Raw genomic sequence first — 13,963 nt, forward strand, 5'->3', positions numbered from 1 at the left:
ATTGGCTCTGTCAGTTTTTCTGTCTCCGTGTGGGTGCACAATAGATTGTCTTTTGAATACAGTCCGATCTGTTGTTTGTATGTTGCTTATTGACTTATACTAAGTTGTGCTTAGATTAAAAAAAATGTAAACCCTCTAACCACTGAGATTTTGTTAATAAGAAAAAAAATGCAGTTGGCGTTTCTCTGTGGAAAGTCTAAATGGTTTGCTTATCAGAACATGGATAATCCAAGCTTTTTAGAGAAAGCTTTGAGTCGGACCAGCCCTGTTCCTCCTCCTGGGTGACTGGTTTAGCACTCATGGACTTTAAAAGTCCTGTCAGGAAGCCTGAGCTTGTAGCAGTGCCCTTAGTTTTAAGCAAACTGGAACTTAATAGCCAACAGCATTCAGAAGTCGTGGAAACATGCTTCTGAAATCCTTATGGAAAGATGCAACGTCTGTTAAAGACAGCGGGTGACCTGAGAGAGGGGATGGATGGGAGTCTTAAGGCAGCTCGGAAATAGCAATCGGTCACTCTTGGTGGGCCCTTTTTTGGGTCCTGCCATGGAGGTGACTTTCCTACTGAAGAAAAAAGCACTTTGTTTTCATTTTATATACCCCGAGCTTTAAAAGAAGTATATGTAGTGGGTATTGTTTCCGTTTGATGTTCTACAGCTGGGACTGTAAAATGTGAGATGGTCAAGTAAAACAAGGGGAAGCGGGAGGGTTAACTTTTTTGGCTCTGGAAAAATTTGCCCTTCGGTTGCTTTTATAACTGATTTAGCCCAATGTGACAGAAGCACAGTGTTGTCTTTGATGACCAAGACCAAACCTTGTATGCTTAATGCTTAAGAAGTGCTGTTAAGCAAGCATATATGAGTAATATAAGTATTCTTATAAGACCGACTGAGTTAATAAAGTGAGTTTTCTGAGGAAGAATTTCTCTTTAATGAAAATTTCACGTTGGCAGCTAGAAAAACCTGAAAAGGCGTGTGACCGGTGGAATAGTAACCATTGGAACCCATTCCCGTAGATAGATACATAAATATTAGCAACTTTTTCAGTCCAAATTTCCAAATTCATTTTGAACCTTCAAACACTGGGCAGGGAGAGCTTGTCCGACCTGGATCTTGGGGAGGAGAAGTCCTAGCGAAGCTGATAAGCACAGAAGCATGAGTGTTGTTCACTTTGCAGTTGCTAACACACAGCAAATGGTATTTGAAACTTCTGCTCCGTGAGGTGCGAGGTTTTGCCTCGACAAATATTGTTGCTCTGGTCCTCTAGGCCGCCCTTTAGCCAGGAGGTGCTTACAGGGAAGAAAATAGAAGACACCACCACCCTCTCTTTGCCCCCAGGGTGACACTGAGCCAGCAAAGATGTTTTGATAGATCATCTTATGAAAATGAAGACTTAATCCTAAGCCTAAAACAAAAAGCACATTTAATAGCTCAACAGCTGATTGAGTCCCAGTCTTGACAAGCAGAAAAGTTGCATTTTATGTTCTTACGACGGTATCTTTTCAAATTCTTGGGCTGCAGATTAGATGAGTACATCCATTTATTTCCAGACCTAGAGTTGCCGAACCTGCTTTTCTTTGGAATTACCGTGTAATGGTTTTGCTGGCCCTGGTATTTACTATTTGATTTTGGAGCTGTCTGAAAGGAAATAGAAAAATTTAGATAGAAAACCAATTTTTTCCTCAAGTATGTGAGTGGATGGAGCAAATGTCCACATAAGTATTTAAATTCATCCCCACCTGCTTCTTTGAAACACAGGTTCATTTGAATTTTTAAATTCCAGGCTATCCTTTGTTCTGTTGTCTATCAGTATGATTGGGTGCCAGCTGAAATTTCAACCATCCAGATGTGGAACTAACGATCCCATTTGCAGAGTTCAGCCACGTGATTCTAGAAATATGCGGGCTGAGTGTATATACCAGCTTGCATCCAACTTCTTTTGTTTTGTTTTTTCTTAAAGCCAGAGGGAATGAAGAATGGGCTCACATTTCTGCTGACGTGTGTGGCTGAGGCTGGAATCGGGTACCTGGTTGCAAAATATGCTTAAGAAGTTGCTGTAGGATTGAACTCACCATTTAGATGGTGCGAGAAGTGTTTCCCTATATTAGTGCTTATCCTCCCAGCTTTGAATGAGGAAAGTCTTGCAGTAGGAAAAACATTTGAGAAGTGATTTTGTCCAAAATTCTTCTGTCAAATCATCTTCCTGCCCCCCCACATCTTTTTAGAGAGCTTGAATCAAGAGACAAAATTAAGAATATAAACATATAAACTCACAAAATGCCCGTAGCTTACTCAGTTTAATTCCTTTTAATACTCTAGAGTCTTAACTCTTATTTTAAACACACAGAGTCACACACGTTTGCTCCTCTTAGCCTGCCCAGCGGCCTTCATCAAAAACAAAGTCTTATTCAACATAACCATGAGAAGGAAACTCCGTTATTCCACAAACAGTCCTTGCGTCTGTATGTACATCATGTATCCCTGTTGCACAAAACCAAGAGGAGTAGTTCAGGAAGCAGTAAAACAAAAGTAAATCTCATCCTTATATTTGGCAATTAATTCTTCTGTATTCAGTGGCAGTTGCTGGTGTAATCTGGCTTTATATATCAAATATTGCAGTATGCAAAGCATCTTCATTCAGTTAAGAATTAATGCTGAAGATTGCTTGTATGAGCGTTCTTGAATGGGCTTTCTAAAAATAGGTTGATTTTGTCTGAAAGAATACATTAAACGCTTATTTTGGTTATTGTAAACAGGGAACTTTAGCATGTAGTTCAAAAGAAAATTCAAAAATTATTTCGCAATACGAGGTCTTGATAGGCTGATTCCTGTGCTGTTGTGGGTCTGAGTAACTATTGCCAAAAGAACAGTTGAAGTGTAGTGTGAGATACACGATCAACATACCTTGAGATGAGTAGACCCAATTCTGAAATGAATGGCATGTTGCCACAATTTGTATCTTTTCACAGGTAAAAATATAATATTAAACCCAAAGAATTTACAGAGATGCCAAAATTTTGTCCCAGTTTAAGTCGGTAACGAGTATCTTTCTAATAACAAAGCTATAGAGAACTTGGAAAAATGCAGTCACGTGTCCTTACGTGTTCCCTTCAAGTCTTACGTGCCTGAGCAGTGAATAATAACTGATACATGCAGGAAAGGAAAGATTGCCTTGGCAATCTGACTGTGAATCTGTCGCTTCTGCCAGCAACTGTATTCTGAACCTCGTTAATCCATGAAGTAAGTTCTGGCCCAGCCCAAATGGAGAGCAAAGCTCGTGGTTTGGTTTTTAGGCCAGTTCTCTCGCTTGTGTAGGAGACGCGCAGTTTCCAGTAGAAAGAGCTGCGTTTGATTGCTGAAATACCACCCGATTGCTTTGAGTTCAGGCAGCGCGGTGTGAAAGCATCTACAGGCAAATCCTCCCAAAATAATGTTGATGTTCAGTAATTGAAGGAAATGGGAAGGAAAGCTTGGCCTTTGTGCAAAATGTAAATTTTGATGGTGCTTGTGATTATACTAACTTCAGCAGAAGAAGGTTGTCTTTGGTGTAACAGCATCGTTAATTGCTAATGAAGAGTGGAGATGATTATACAGTTCGGGTATGATTTCATTGCAGAAACTTGTCACTTGCTATAAATCTGGAGTGAACAGCCTTGCCTTTTTTCCCCTAAATTTGAATTCTTAAAAATAGTACTCTGCCTTTTTGAGAAATGAGAAATTACTCAAAATGTAAAACGGCATAAAATAGCAAAATGGCAATCGCTACAAATTGCAAATTAACAGGTTTTGCCACTAATCTGAATGTTTATTACTTTGAACCTTGGCCTGAATATCTGAAGACTTAATTACATTGAATTTACTTTGCTAAGGAGATTATATTACAAAAGTAAGGACAAGACAAGCTCTGGCATGATCACAAGGGAAAGATTTAAGTTTGTAACTCAACAATTAAAGAAAAAAGCTCCCAGAAACCTGTGCTGATTTTTACTGAATGCTGTGATCTGGGCACTTGCATGTAAACTATTAGACTTTCCATTATGGAAAGTTGTGGTAACAAACCCCAAAAACGTTATGTTTCATTTTAGAGGTGGCTGTGCTTCACGTCTGCATGAACTGGTTTCCAGCAATCGTCTTGTGAATCGTCCTTAGTTAGTGACTGCTTCCATATCAAGGTATTTTCATTGCGAAACTCAACTGTCCCCTTGGTGAATCAGAACCCGTTAGTGCCGCTGCAGTTTGCCTGGGGTACAGATATAGTTCTCCCAACCATCTTGTGCTCCACCTGGCACTAGGTTGTGAGTCCTCTCTGAGAAACGATAAGTGCGGGTTGTCTCAGCCTCTTCTGCGCTGGCCTGAAGGGGCAGACGCTGGTTTTACCTCCCTATTCCCGTTAGATTTTTCGGGATAACTTTGGGAGCTGAGCTGTTGAATTCTGGCTCTCTACACAGACACAGCTTTTCCAAAAGGTGGTTATATGGACCAGGGGTTATTTGCAATGGGAGAGGGCTGGTGGTGATTCACCTTCGGCAAGATATAAGATGAGATGAGGGTCAAACTCTGAATTATCTGGAGGAAATGCTTTCCTATCTTATAATCCGCTAGCCTCCCCCTTTATTAGCCCACGAAAATTAGCCAATATGAAAGCTCTCAAATGACACTGTGCGTGAGTTACATGTTGGATGCGGCTGTTGGATGTGCTGGCTGAAGCTTTGGTCGTGGTCGCAGGGACCAAGAGCTGCATTCTGCATCGGGCGGTAGAAACGTATCACTGAGCTTCTGAGGAATATATTGATTCTTCGGAACCGCAGCAGTGAGCAGGTGTCCGGGCTTGTCTGCGTAGCGAAAAACTGGTGGTTAATAGAGCATTTGATTTGTGAAGTGTGTGCGGCTTCTGACAGCCGTAAAGGAGAGATCTGGAAAGATACTCACCATCTGGTGGCAATACGGTTGATGAACCAAAGGTATTTTATGCTGTGTGTTGGATTCATGCTTGAGAGCCGGCATTACTCTATAAGCAGGTGTAAATTGGCAAGCTTTACCTTGAATGGGCTGACAGAATTTGGGGTTTGTGGTTGCATTTGTAATATAGAGTTTGATTGTTGCCGGCACTGCTCCTTTTTGGCTCAGTAACTGTTTAATTTAAATGAAGGGCTGGTGCAGTAATCCTGAGGTAAAATCGCAGTTCTGTAGGCAAACACCTGTCAACCTATGGTTCACAAATAGCTCAGATTTTGTGACCTGTATCTAGGGGTTTCTGAAAAGCTGTCATCTCCCAATAGGGATGCCTTTCTGCATCCTGCATTTGAACATTTTACAAGTATATAAACCAAAGAAAAGCTAGGAAACCATTGCTTTGAAACAACCATCATTCTCTTGTGACTGAATATATTTGTCACTGGATGTGGTTTGTTTCTCTGCCTCCAAGAGCAGTGAGCGGGGGAAGAGCAGCACTTTCCTCAGGGGCAGGACCGTGTCGCTTTTGCTGCTGGAAAGAAGACTTTAACTCTTAAGGTGTGCTGCACAAATGATTTGTCGCAGGGTTTTAGGTGTATTTTGTGGTGTGGGGAAAAGATGGGGGGACAACTGTAGTGTCAGGTTAACATAAGACTGCTTGTTTTGTTTAGAACATGAAGCATACTGTTTAGTAGAAAAGCAGTACATGTCTAAGACCTTCTAGCTTAGTTTTTTCTTTTCTAAACATGACTAATTTTGGCTAGTTGAAACAGGAACATAATGAGGCACTACAAATGTCAGAGCAGTGCACTGCTTGTACTAATTAATGTTTCTGTGGAAATAGCTTCAACAGCAATAAGCGTGTGGCTGAGTTTACTTAAACTACAAGGGAAAATGTGGTTGTGTTTTCGCCGAACTCCCACGCTACCTTTCTTTATCTGCCCCTTCCAGCCAGAACTGGCTGCTCCTGGTCGTGGACTCAGGTTACTGTTTCACAGCTGCTTGCAGGGGACAAAGATTTCCTGGTGCCTGCCCGAAGCAATGATTTTATGTGCAGTTTCTTTTAACCACTTCTAAAAGGGTCGGGCAGAATCTCCAAATCACTCCAGATGTAGAAATACTCATAGGTGAAATGTAGGTACAAATGGCTTTCATGGTATGCATTTGCACAGGGGAAATGTATTTAAACCCTGGGGGAAAAAAAAGACAACCAACAGCCATCAATCTGATCCAATTTACAAAATGTTTTTAAATACGGTCAAGGACAGTCAATGTTAAAGGGAGGAATGCAAGTTAGCTGGCAGCAACGGGGAGAATTAATCACTCAAACCCAGTGTTTCTAAAGGGATTTTATAAAGACTAACGCTGGGCCTGGTTTGGCTATACGTTTTTCTCTCTGATTTCAAAATAAATCACTTCTAATAAATTTGCACATTACATGGAGATTGGCTGGTAGGGCGGTTGCACATAGCTGTATCCATTACTAAGTAAGCTGGGCCATTTCTAATAAAGTGTGTTTTACTGTAGATAAATATGAGATCATATGTCTGAAAACAAAGCAAGTTCTTCATAGAACGAGTGTCTGTATCCTGACAAACGGCAGTTGGCAAAATGGTCTCTTGAGCACGGCAGCGATTTACAGTGAGCTTCAGAGCTTTATTGAAAAGACTTTGGGAGATCCTTACCCAGCAGAACAGAGGCGCTGAAGAAGAGCAGCACGTTGATTTGCTTTGGCTATTGTCCCTAGACTTGTAATGGGCTATTGCTTTCAGTTCTCTAGCCTGATTTTTCAACAACCTTTTTAAAGCACAGATAAGGTTTAGAGAAAACCCACCAAAATTGTCTTGAGGCTGGAAAAAAATTCCTTAGGGAGAAAATTAGAGGATGTTCTGGTGTATCAGAAAGGATTGAAATGGGTCTGATTGCAGCACGCTTCCACAGGAGGAAAATACCTGGTTCCAAAGGACTTTGAATAGAGCTGAAATACCTGGAGAAAGCAACATCAAGTGTGAGCTGCAGTTAGACAACTTAAAAGGGACATGAGGCATTATTTTTGGTGCTATGTGTGAATAAGCATTAGAACAAGCTCGAAGAGAAGTGACAGGTTTCTTAGGCAATTCCAAATTGTGATGCTCTTCTGGAGAATGTGTTTAGTTATATGCAACTCACTGCGTACCATCTGGGGCAAGAAAATGAAATTCTGCATCTTCTGGCGTAACGTGAAATAAGACAATTGACTCTGTTGTCCGTTCTCTGCCTAAATTCTATTGAACTGAAAACTGCCCTGTGTTTTCTTTTAAATATGTTACTTTGGTTGTTGGGGTTTTTGGTTTTGGTTGGTTGGTTGGTTTCATTTTGTTTGTTCGTTTGGGGGTTTTTATTTGAGTTTGGTTTTTGTTGGTGGTTTTGGTGGGGTTTTTTGGCTTTTTCTTTGGTTGGGTTTTTTGGGGTTTTTGTTTTCTAACTGATTAATATTTTTTAAAAATTCTCCATTTTAAATACATCTAGATCTGCTATGTAAGATTTACCCATAACAAGGTTACCTTTTGTAGTATTTTGTATTCATTGTTAGCTGTAATGTTCTTTAAACATATTCAGAGAGCAAATTCTTCTCTTCTCTTCTCTTCTCTTCTCTTTCTCTTTCTCTTTCTCTTTCTCTTTCTCTTTCTCTTTCTCTTTCTCTTTCTCTTTCTCTTTCTCTTTCTCTTTCTCTTTCTCTTCTCTTCTCTTTCTCTTCTCTTTCTCTTCTCCATAGTGTTCCCACTTCCTTGGGGAATACTTGTGTCAGAGTAAATGCACATGCGTTGGTATATGTGTCACATGCAGCTTGAAGTTTACCGAGTTTCTTTCTAAAATTACCTGTTACTCTCTCATGAGACACGGAATCAAACTTTATTCGAGGCATTTGAAGATATCCCTGTGTTACTGGCTAACTGTATTGCAGAATTGAGGTATAAATAAAATGCTGTATTATGAAGCTTTGGTGTTTTGTTCTGGCTGCTGTTGAGTTGGTGAAGGTGATGGTTATATAGTCGTGTTCATGAGACTTCCACAAATGCATATTCTGGGTTTAATCAAGCTTTTTGTAAAGGTGGGGGAAACAAAACTGAAAGTGTGCCTAAATCTGCTAATCTGAATTGCAGCCTGTTTGTGATCTCTCTAACACGTCTGTTTAATCTTCAGATCTCCGATGGCCAAGGAGATGAGCGGTCAGAGTCTCCCTATGAAAGTGCTGATGAAACTCAGACCGAAGTGTCTATATCATCCAAAAAATCTGAGCGAGGAGCAGGAACAAAAAAAGAATATGTGTGTCAGGTGAGAGATGGCGGCTGGGGCAGTGAGCCATGTGTTCGGGGGGTTCCTAGAAAAGGTCTTTTTAAATATGAAAATGACAATATGAAGCCAGAAACAGGTTTATTGTGTGTGTCAGAGAAGTCTGGTAGTGATGAGAGTGCTGTGCCAGTAAATGGAATTCTTTATTCCTAATTATTATTTTTTTTCTTGACCTCCGATAAGTGACTTAGGCTTTCTGCTTGGGTTTCCAGATCTGTAAGATAAGCACAATTTGCACCTCAGTATAACAGGTGCATGAGTGTTGCCAGGTAACTAATTAAATGAGAGAGGAGAGCTGCTCGCTCACCTGTTAATGAAGAGGAGGAAGTAAAACCCAGTGGGTTTTGTGTGTCTGCATGCAGCAGAGATCATGAGGGTGTGTTGGTAGCAGCGTGCGTGTGGCATGCTAATTGGAAGCAAAAAGCTTCCTCAAACTATTATAGAAGAGTCCTTAGACTGTTAAATGATACCTCAGTACAAATGGACAGACCAAATTTGTTTGCATGAGACTGAGCAAGCAGTAATATTTCTTGTATACAGTGGTGATGAGGTTGTATCTATCTCTAAATGTTGGCTAACCCCGTAAATTCTGCCAGCATTATTGTTCATTTTTAGTTATGCATGTGTCATTGCTAACTACGCGGACATAGAAGTATCATTGTGCCTTTTGCCAAGGAAAAGGAAAATAAGGATGCTTTTTAACCCTACTCAGATGCATCATTGTGCTCGGGGAAAATTTCTTAAAGCTTTTTTCTTTTCCTTTTTTCTGTCAGATTGTATTTACTCATGAACCATGGTTCTATGAGAGATGTTTCTAGTGGTTTGATGACTCTATTATCTGTTTCAACTTGAAGCCAGGGTGTGTGATGATACTTGTAAAATTATCTTTCACTTGTTAAATTTGATTTCAACAACAGGAAAAGAGTTTTTTGAGGAGCAATAAATGAAAAGGAATAAAGAAAACAGTTTTTTCCACATATGAACTTTTCTTTAACATTCAATGCCTTTGTGTTGTAAAAGCTGTGTGAAAAAACAGGTGATCTCCTACTGTGTGAAGGACTTTGCTATCGAGCTTTTCATGTAAGCTGCCTTGGGCTCTCTGGAAGACCAGCAGGAAAATTCATTTGTAGTGAATGTACATCAGGCAAGTTTGTCCCTTTCTATTAATTAAAAAGAAAAATAGCTGCAGTTTTCCCATACGTTGTTCTAGGAAATCCTCCTGGACAGACTATGTATCTCTGGAGAAACCATATTTATCCTTTGGTGCCTCACAGGGTGGGAGTTCCTGTAGTACCATTAAGTGTGCCACGTTTTAGAAAGCTCAGTGTTTTCAGTGAGAACTCTTGCAACTTGGCTGATTTAGCCTGAATTCCATTGTCTTAATAATTACAGAATATTTGCTCTCTGAGTACAATTACAAATTAGATTTCAAATCTGTCACAAAGACTTAAGAAATCTTAGGAAAAAAGCAGCAAGTGAAACGTTTTAAGTCCTTTTTTCAGCCCTATGTGTGTCTATATCAGTCTTTTGCTTTTCCTATTAAAAGACTGCCTTATTGCTATTAATTTCATTTGTTTTTAATCTTATAATAACTGCTTGGAAGTTCTTAATCTCAAAACTTTATGTGAAAAGATTTGTGTTCTTGCTCGTAAGCTCAGTTGAGTACACGTGGTAAACCTCATTGGAACAAGCTGTTTCAAAACAAAGCTGTTCCAAGCAGTCCAGGGAGAAGATTAGAGGGTGTGTTTGTCTTTGGTTTGTGGACCTGCTTCAAATTGCACAGGATCACAGACAGCCCATCATGCTATATCATTGCTTGTAAAAAATAATAATAATGATAAAATTCACAGTCATCCTGGCATACTGAGGCTTATAAATAAGCACGTAAAAGCAGATCAGTGAGGCTTTGGGTTTTGTGTTCACTTGAACTGCAGTAGGTCTGCATTGTAACTTTATTTTATCTGTGTCTGAGCAGCTTAGTATTTAACCCTAAAGAGTGAAAGTAAATAGATTGCTGCATCAAATAATAGAATTTGATTTGAGTTTTTGAAACAAAGAAAAGCAGCTCCCCCATGCGTAACAAAAGCTCACAACAGAAGCATTTTAAATTCACATGTTTGGATGAAAAACGAGTTACGTTTTTATTGCTTTTGCCACTAGGTGTGCACACCTGTTTTGTGTGTAAAGAGAGAAAGGCAGATGTGAAACGCTGTGTCGTATCCCACTGCGGAAAATTCTACCATGAAGCTTGTGTGAAAAAATTTCACCTTACTGTGTTTGAGAACAGGGGGTTTCGATGTCCTCTCCACAGCTGCCTGAGTTGTCATGTTAGTAACCCCTCACATCCACGGATTACAAAAGGTAGTTACGTTTTTATGACCGATTAATTAAGTCTGTTGATGGTATGTTAAGGTAAGGAATCTGTCCATTTAATAGCTGCAAGCTGTAATTTTTCAGGCATGCATGGAGTATTGATTGATCCAGATTAAAAAAAAATAATTGAATAATTTTTAGTCAATGTTAGTACTTACCTTGTTTGTGTGTTTGGCGTTTTAAACATATATATATATATATAGCACTAGCTTTCAATTATCTATAGTTAACCATATTTTCTTCTCAAGAGAGAATGAAATCTGGAATGCATATATGATGAGGAGAGACAGGCTGAGCAGAGTGAGGGCAGGACCCACGAACACACGAATCCTGCAGCAAAGCGCAACGGATGTGGAGACGTCGGATTCTGTGCATAATTTCAGCTTTGGGCTGCATCCGCAGACAAAATTGCGTGACTGAGGAAAGCTTGTCTGCCCTGGTGTGCACACAGTTAAAGCCTTCACATTTAAATATTATAGTGCTTTAAATTCGGCGTAGGGTTCTTTAAAAACCTTTGTTAATTCGTTATTGTTGCTGTAATAAATGCAGATGTGCAGACTTTGAAAACATAATTGACTTGTGTGTGTGTAGGCTGCCTCAATACTACCATTTTTTATCTGAAATAATAAATCAGTTTTGTTCAAAAATAACATGGCAGTGTTCTGCTTTGCTAGGAAAGATGATGCGTTGTGTTCGCTGTCCTGTTGCATACCATGCTGGAGACGTGTGCATTGCTGCGGGATGTGCAGTCATCGCTTCCAACAGCATTGTTTGTACCAACCATTTCACTGCCATGAAAGGAAAAAGTCATCATGCGCATGTCAATGTGAGCTGGTGCTTTGTGTGTTCCAAAGGTAAACTGATGGAAAACTCTTTCATAAACGCAGCATCAGAACATTTTGTTCTTCAGTTTAAGTTTTATTTTACCAATCTGTTTATACAAAGTTATTGGAAATGTGGCATATTAAATTAGGCTCCATTAGGTATTGAAATAACTTCAGGTTGGCTTGTGCTGCTTCAAGTTTTTGAGTATCTTTTTTTTGCAGATATAATTTATTAAAGAACGTTTTTACTTGGACTTTGTCCAGCAACCAGAAGCCTGATCTAATTCTTTACCAGAGACACGTAATGAGAAGCATGTCTCTGTTTTTTCCCCTGTGTTCAATGTACTGAAGCTTTCTGTGTTTGTTTATTGCTAATATGTAATTTTAAAACATAAATATTTTAAGAGTGGCTTTTAGTTTAGCAGCAGACGGCAAATTGAATCAGTATTAGTTGTTGCTGGGAGTGCCACTAATTAAGGGTGTTTTGCTTTGTGTTGTACAATAAATTCATTTCTTATTGAGACCCACAAACTGCATAGTGCTGATTAAACTGTAGCAGCGAAACTTTACCTGATCTGTTAACAAATTTACATGCAGCGTAGCAGCTTTTAAGCTGCAGCCAACTTTCCACTTGATAATTCATGGAACAGACTTAACAACCTCAGTCCCTCTCCCCCCAGGAAAAGAAAAAGAAACAAAAGAGAAATCTGTTGTTGTTAAAGTTTTGCATACAGTGAAATATCAATATATATTAAACTACGTTAAATATATTGTAGCCATTAAAGTAAAACAAAGTAATTATAATTTGTGGTGCATTATTCTGGCTTTTTTATTGCTAGCTTGCTTGTTATTTTGTATGTATTGCTAATCTGAGTCTGCCAGGCATTCAAATTAGTGAGGACCTTTTGGGTTTTGTACACAACTAAACAATATGTATTTGTTACAGGCCAGCATGTTTTAACCACTTATTTTCTAACTGAGCCCACCACATCTGTATCGCGCTGCTTTGAACCTGCTTGGAATGCAAAACTTTTATTCTTGTCTTGATGTTTTTCAGCCTTTTTAATTTCTTTTCTGTCTGAAGGAGGAAGCTTGTTGTGCTGCGAGTCGTGTCCGGCAGCGTTTCACCCAGACTGTCTGAACATTGAGATGCCAGACGGGAGCTGGTATTGTAACGACTGCAGGGCAGGGAAGAAGCTCCATTTCCAGGATATTATTTGGGTTAAACTGGGAAACTACAGGTCTGATGAACGGCTTTATTTTGTTTTACAGTACCAACATGTTTAATTAAGGATCATACAACTGATTGTTTCTGTAGGCCAGCCTTGCTGCACAGAGTGAACTAGGGACCCCATCTCTTTGCAAAGCTTCAAGTTCAAAGACTTGTAGCTTTGCTGCTGCTCTTGGCCAAGATGTTAACCCTTCCAGGACTTCCTGTAGTCTTCTGACATCTGCTTCCAGCCTGTGAACCTTCAACCCCTCTTGTTTTAGAGATCTCTTCAAATAATTAAGCTGGTGTCGCTTGTAATTGGCTAAATTACTGCCTTGCAGGCTGGGACATAAATCACTCAGGTTGTCAGTGGTTTAGACTTCACTGAGATTTGAGTGAGATAGAGGTGGGTGGGGTTTATCTGAGGAAGCATTAATAGATATTATCAGCTGTCTCTTGATCTTTGACAATTGCAGTGATTGCAGACCTTGTTAAAGATGGTGGGTTTGCTAACCAGATGCAAGGAGCTTTATGCTTGTCTTGCAGGCAGGTTTGAGTGTCAGGCTTTCCTTTTCTAGTCCTGTATTGTTGCCTAGTGGGTGGGGAGAGGAAAGGATTTTAAATCCCTTTGGATCATGGAAGTAGTAATCAGTTACTGCTGTTTAGGGGAATTTTGTTAAACCATCTCTTGCAGAAACAGCTTGACTAAAATGCTATATATTTTTTTTTGTACTTCTGTGCTAGATGGTGGCCTGCAGAAGTTTGCCATCCGAAAAATGTTCCCCCAAATATCCAGAAAATGAAGCATGAAATTGGAGAATTTCCTGTGTTTTTCTTTGGTTCTAAGGATTACTATTGGACACACCAAGCGCGGGTGTTCCCCTATATGGAGGGTGACAGGGGGAGTAGATACCAGGGGATCAAAGGAATTGGAAAAGTCTTCAAAAATGGTACATAGTTAAACGTAAACAAAAATAATACTGTGATATATATGCTTTACTTTCTTCACACACAGCCTGGGGTCTGGTTTTGTACATTTGTTTTACAATATTGAATTTTAAAACTTGGTTTAGTGTCCTGGGCAGCAGTCGCTATTCCTAACTTAGAATGAAAGCATTATTTTCATGGCTTGTAAAAGACCAGCGTCTAATTGGAATTACTTCTGATGATTTTTGCTTTCTGGAAAGGAAATGATGAGTGTAAATGGGAGATGGACAGAGTAGAATTGATAGATGCAATTGATACTCCAGAAGCATTGTTTGCAAGAAAATGGA

General features: G+C 39.6%; 1 protein-coding gene across 7 annotated transcripts in view; it reads left to right on the plus strand.

Annotated features, from left to right (window-relative positions):
• The window catches only part of NSD2 (nuclear receptor binding SET domain protein 2), a 103,651-nt gene that overhangs the window by 80,005 nt on the left and 9,683 nt on the right, over positions 1–13,963 (plus strand). For 5 of the 7 annotated variants that reach the window (XM_065060365.1, XM_065060368.1, XM_065060364.1 and 2 more), the window contains 6 exons: positions 8,133–8,264; positions 9,303–9,426; positions 10,443–10,643; positions 11,330–11,509; positions 12,564–12,720; positions 13,434–13,639. In XM_065060365.1, coding sequence (XP_064916437.1) covers positions 8,133–8,264; positions 9,303–9,426; positions 10,443–10,643; positions 11,330–11,509; positions 12,564–12,720; positions 13,434–13,639 — 1,000 coding nt within the window. Of the gene's footprint in view, positions 1–8,132; positions 8,265–9,302; positions 9,427–10,442; positions 10,644–10,903; positions 11,136–11,329; positions 11,510–12,563; positions 12,721–13,433; positions 13,640–13,963 lie in introns of those variants that run through there. The other 2 variants (XM_065060366.1, XM_065060369.1) reach the window with 2 other exon arrangements.

Source organism: Columba livia, chromosome 4 (genome assembly GCF_036013475.1).
Source record: "Columba livia isolate bColLiv1 breed racing homer chromosome 4, bColLiv1.pat.W.v2, whole genome shotgun sequence".
In the NCBI taxonomy this organism is placed as follows: Eukaryota; Metazoa; Chordata; class Aves; order Columbiformes; family Columbidae; genus Columba; species Columba livia.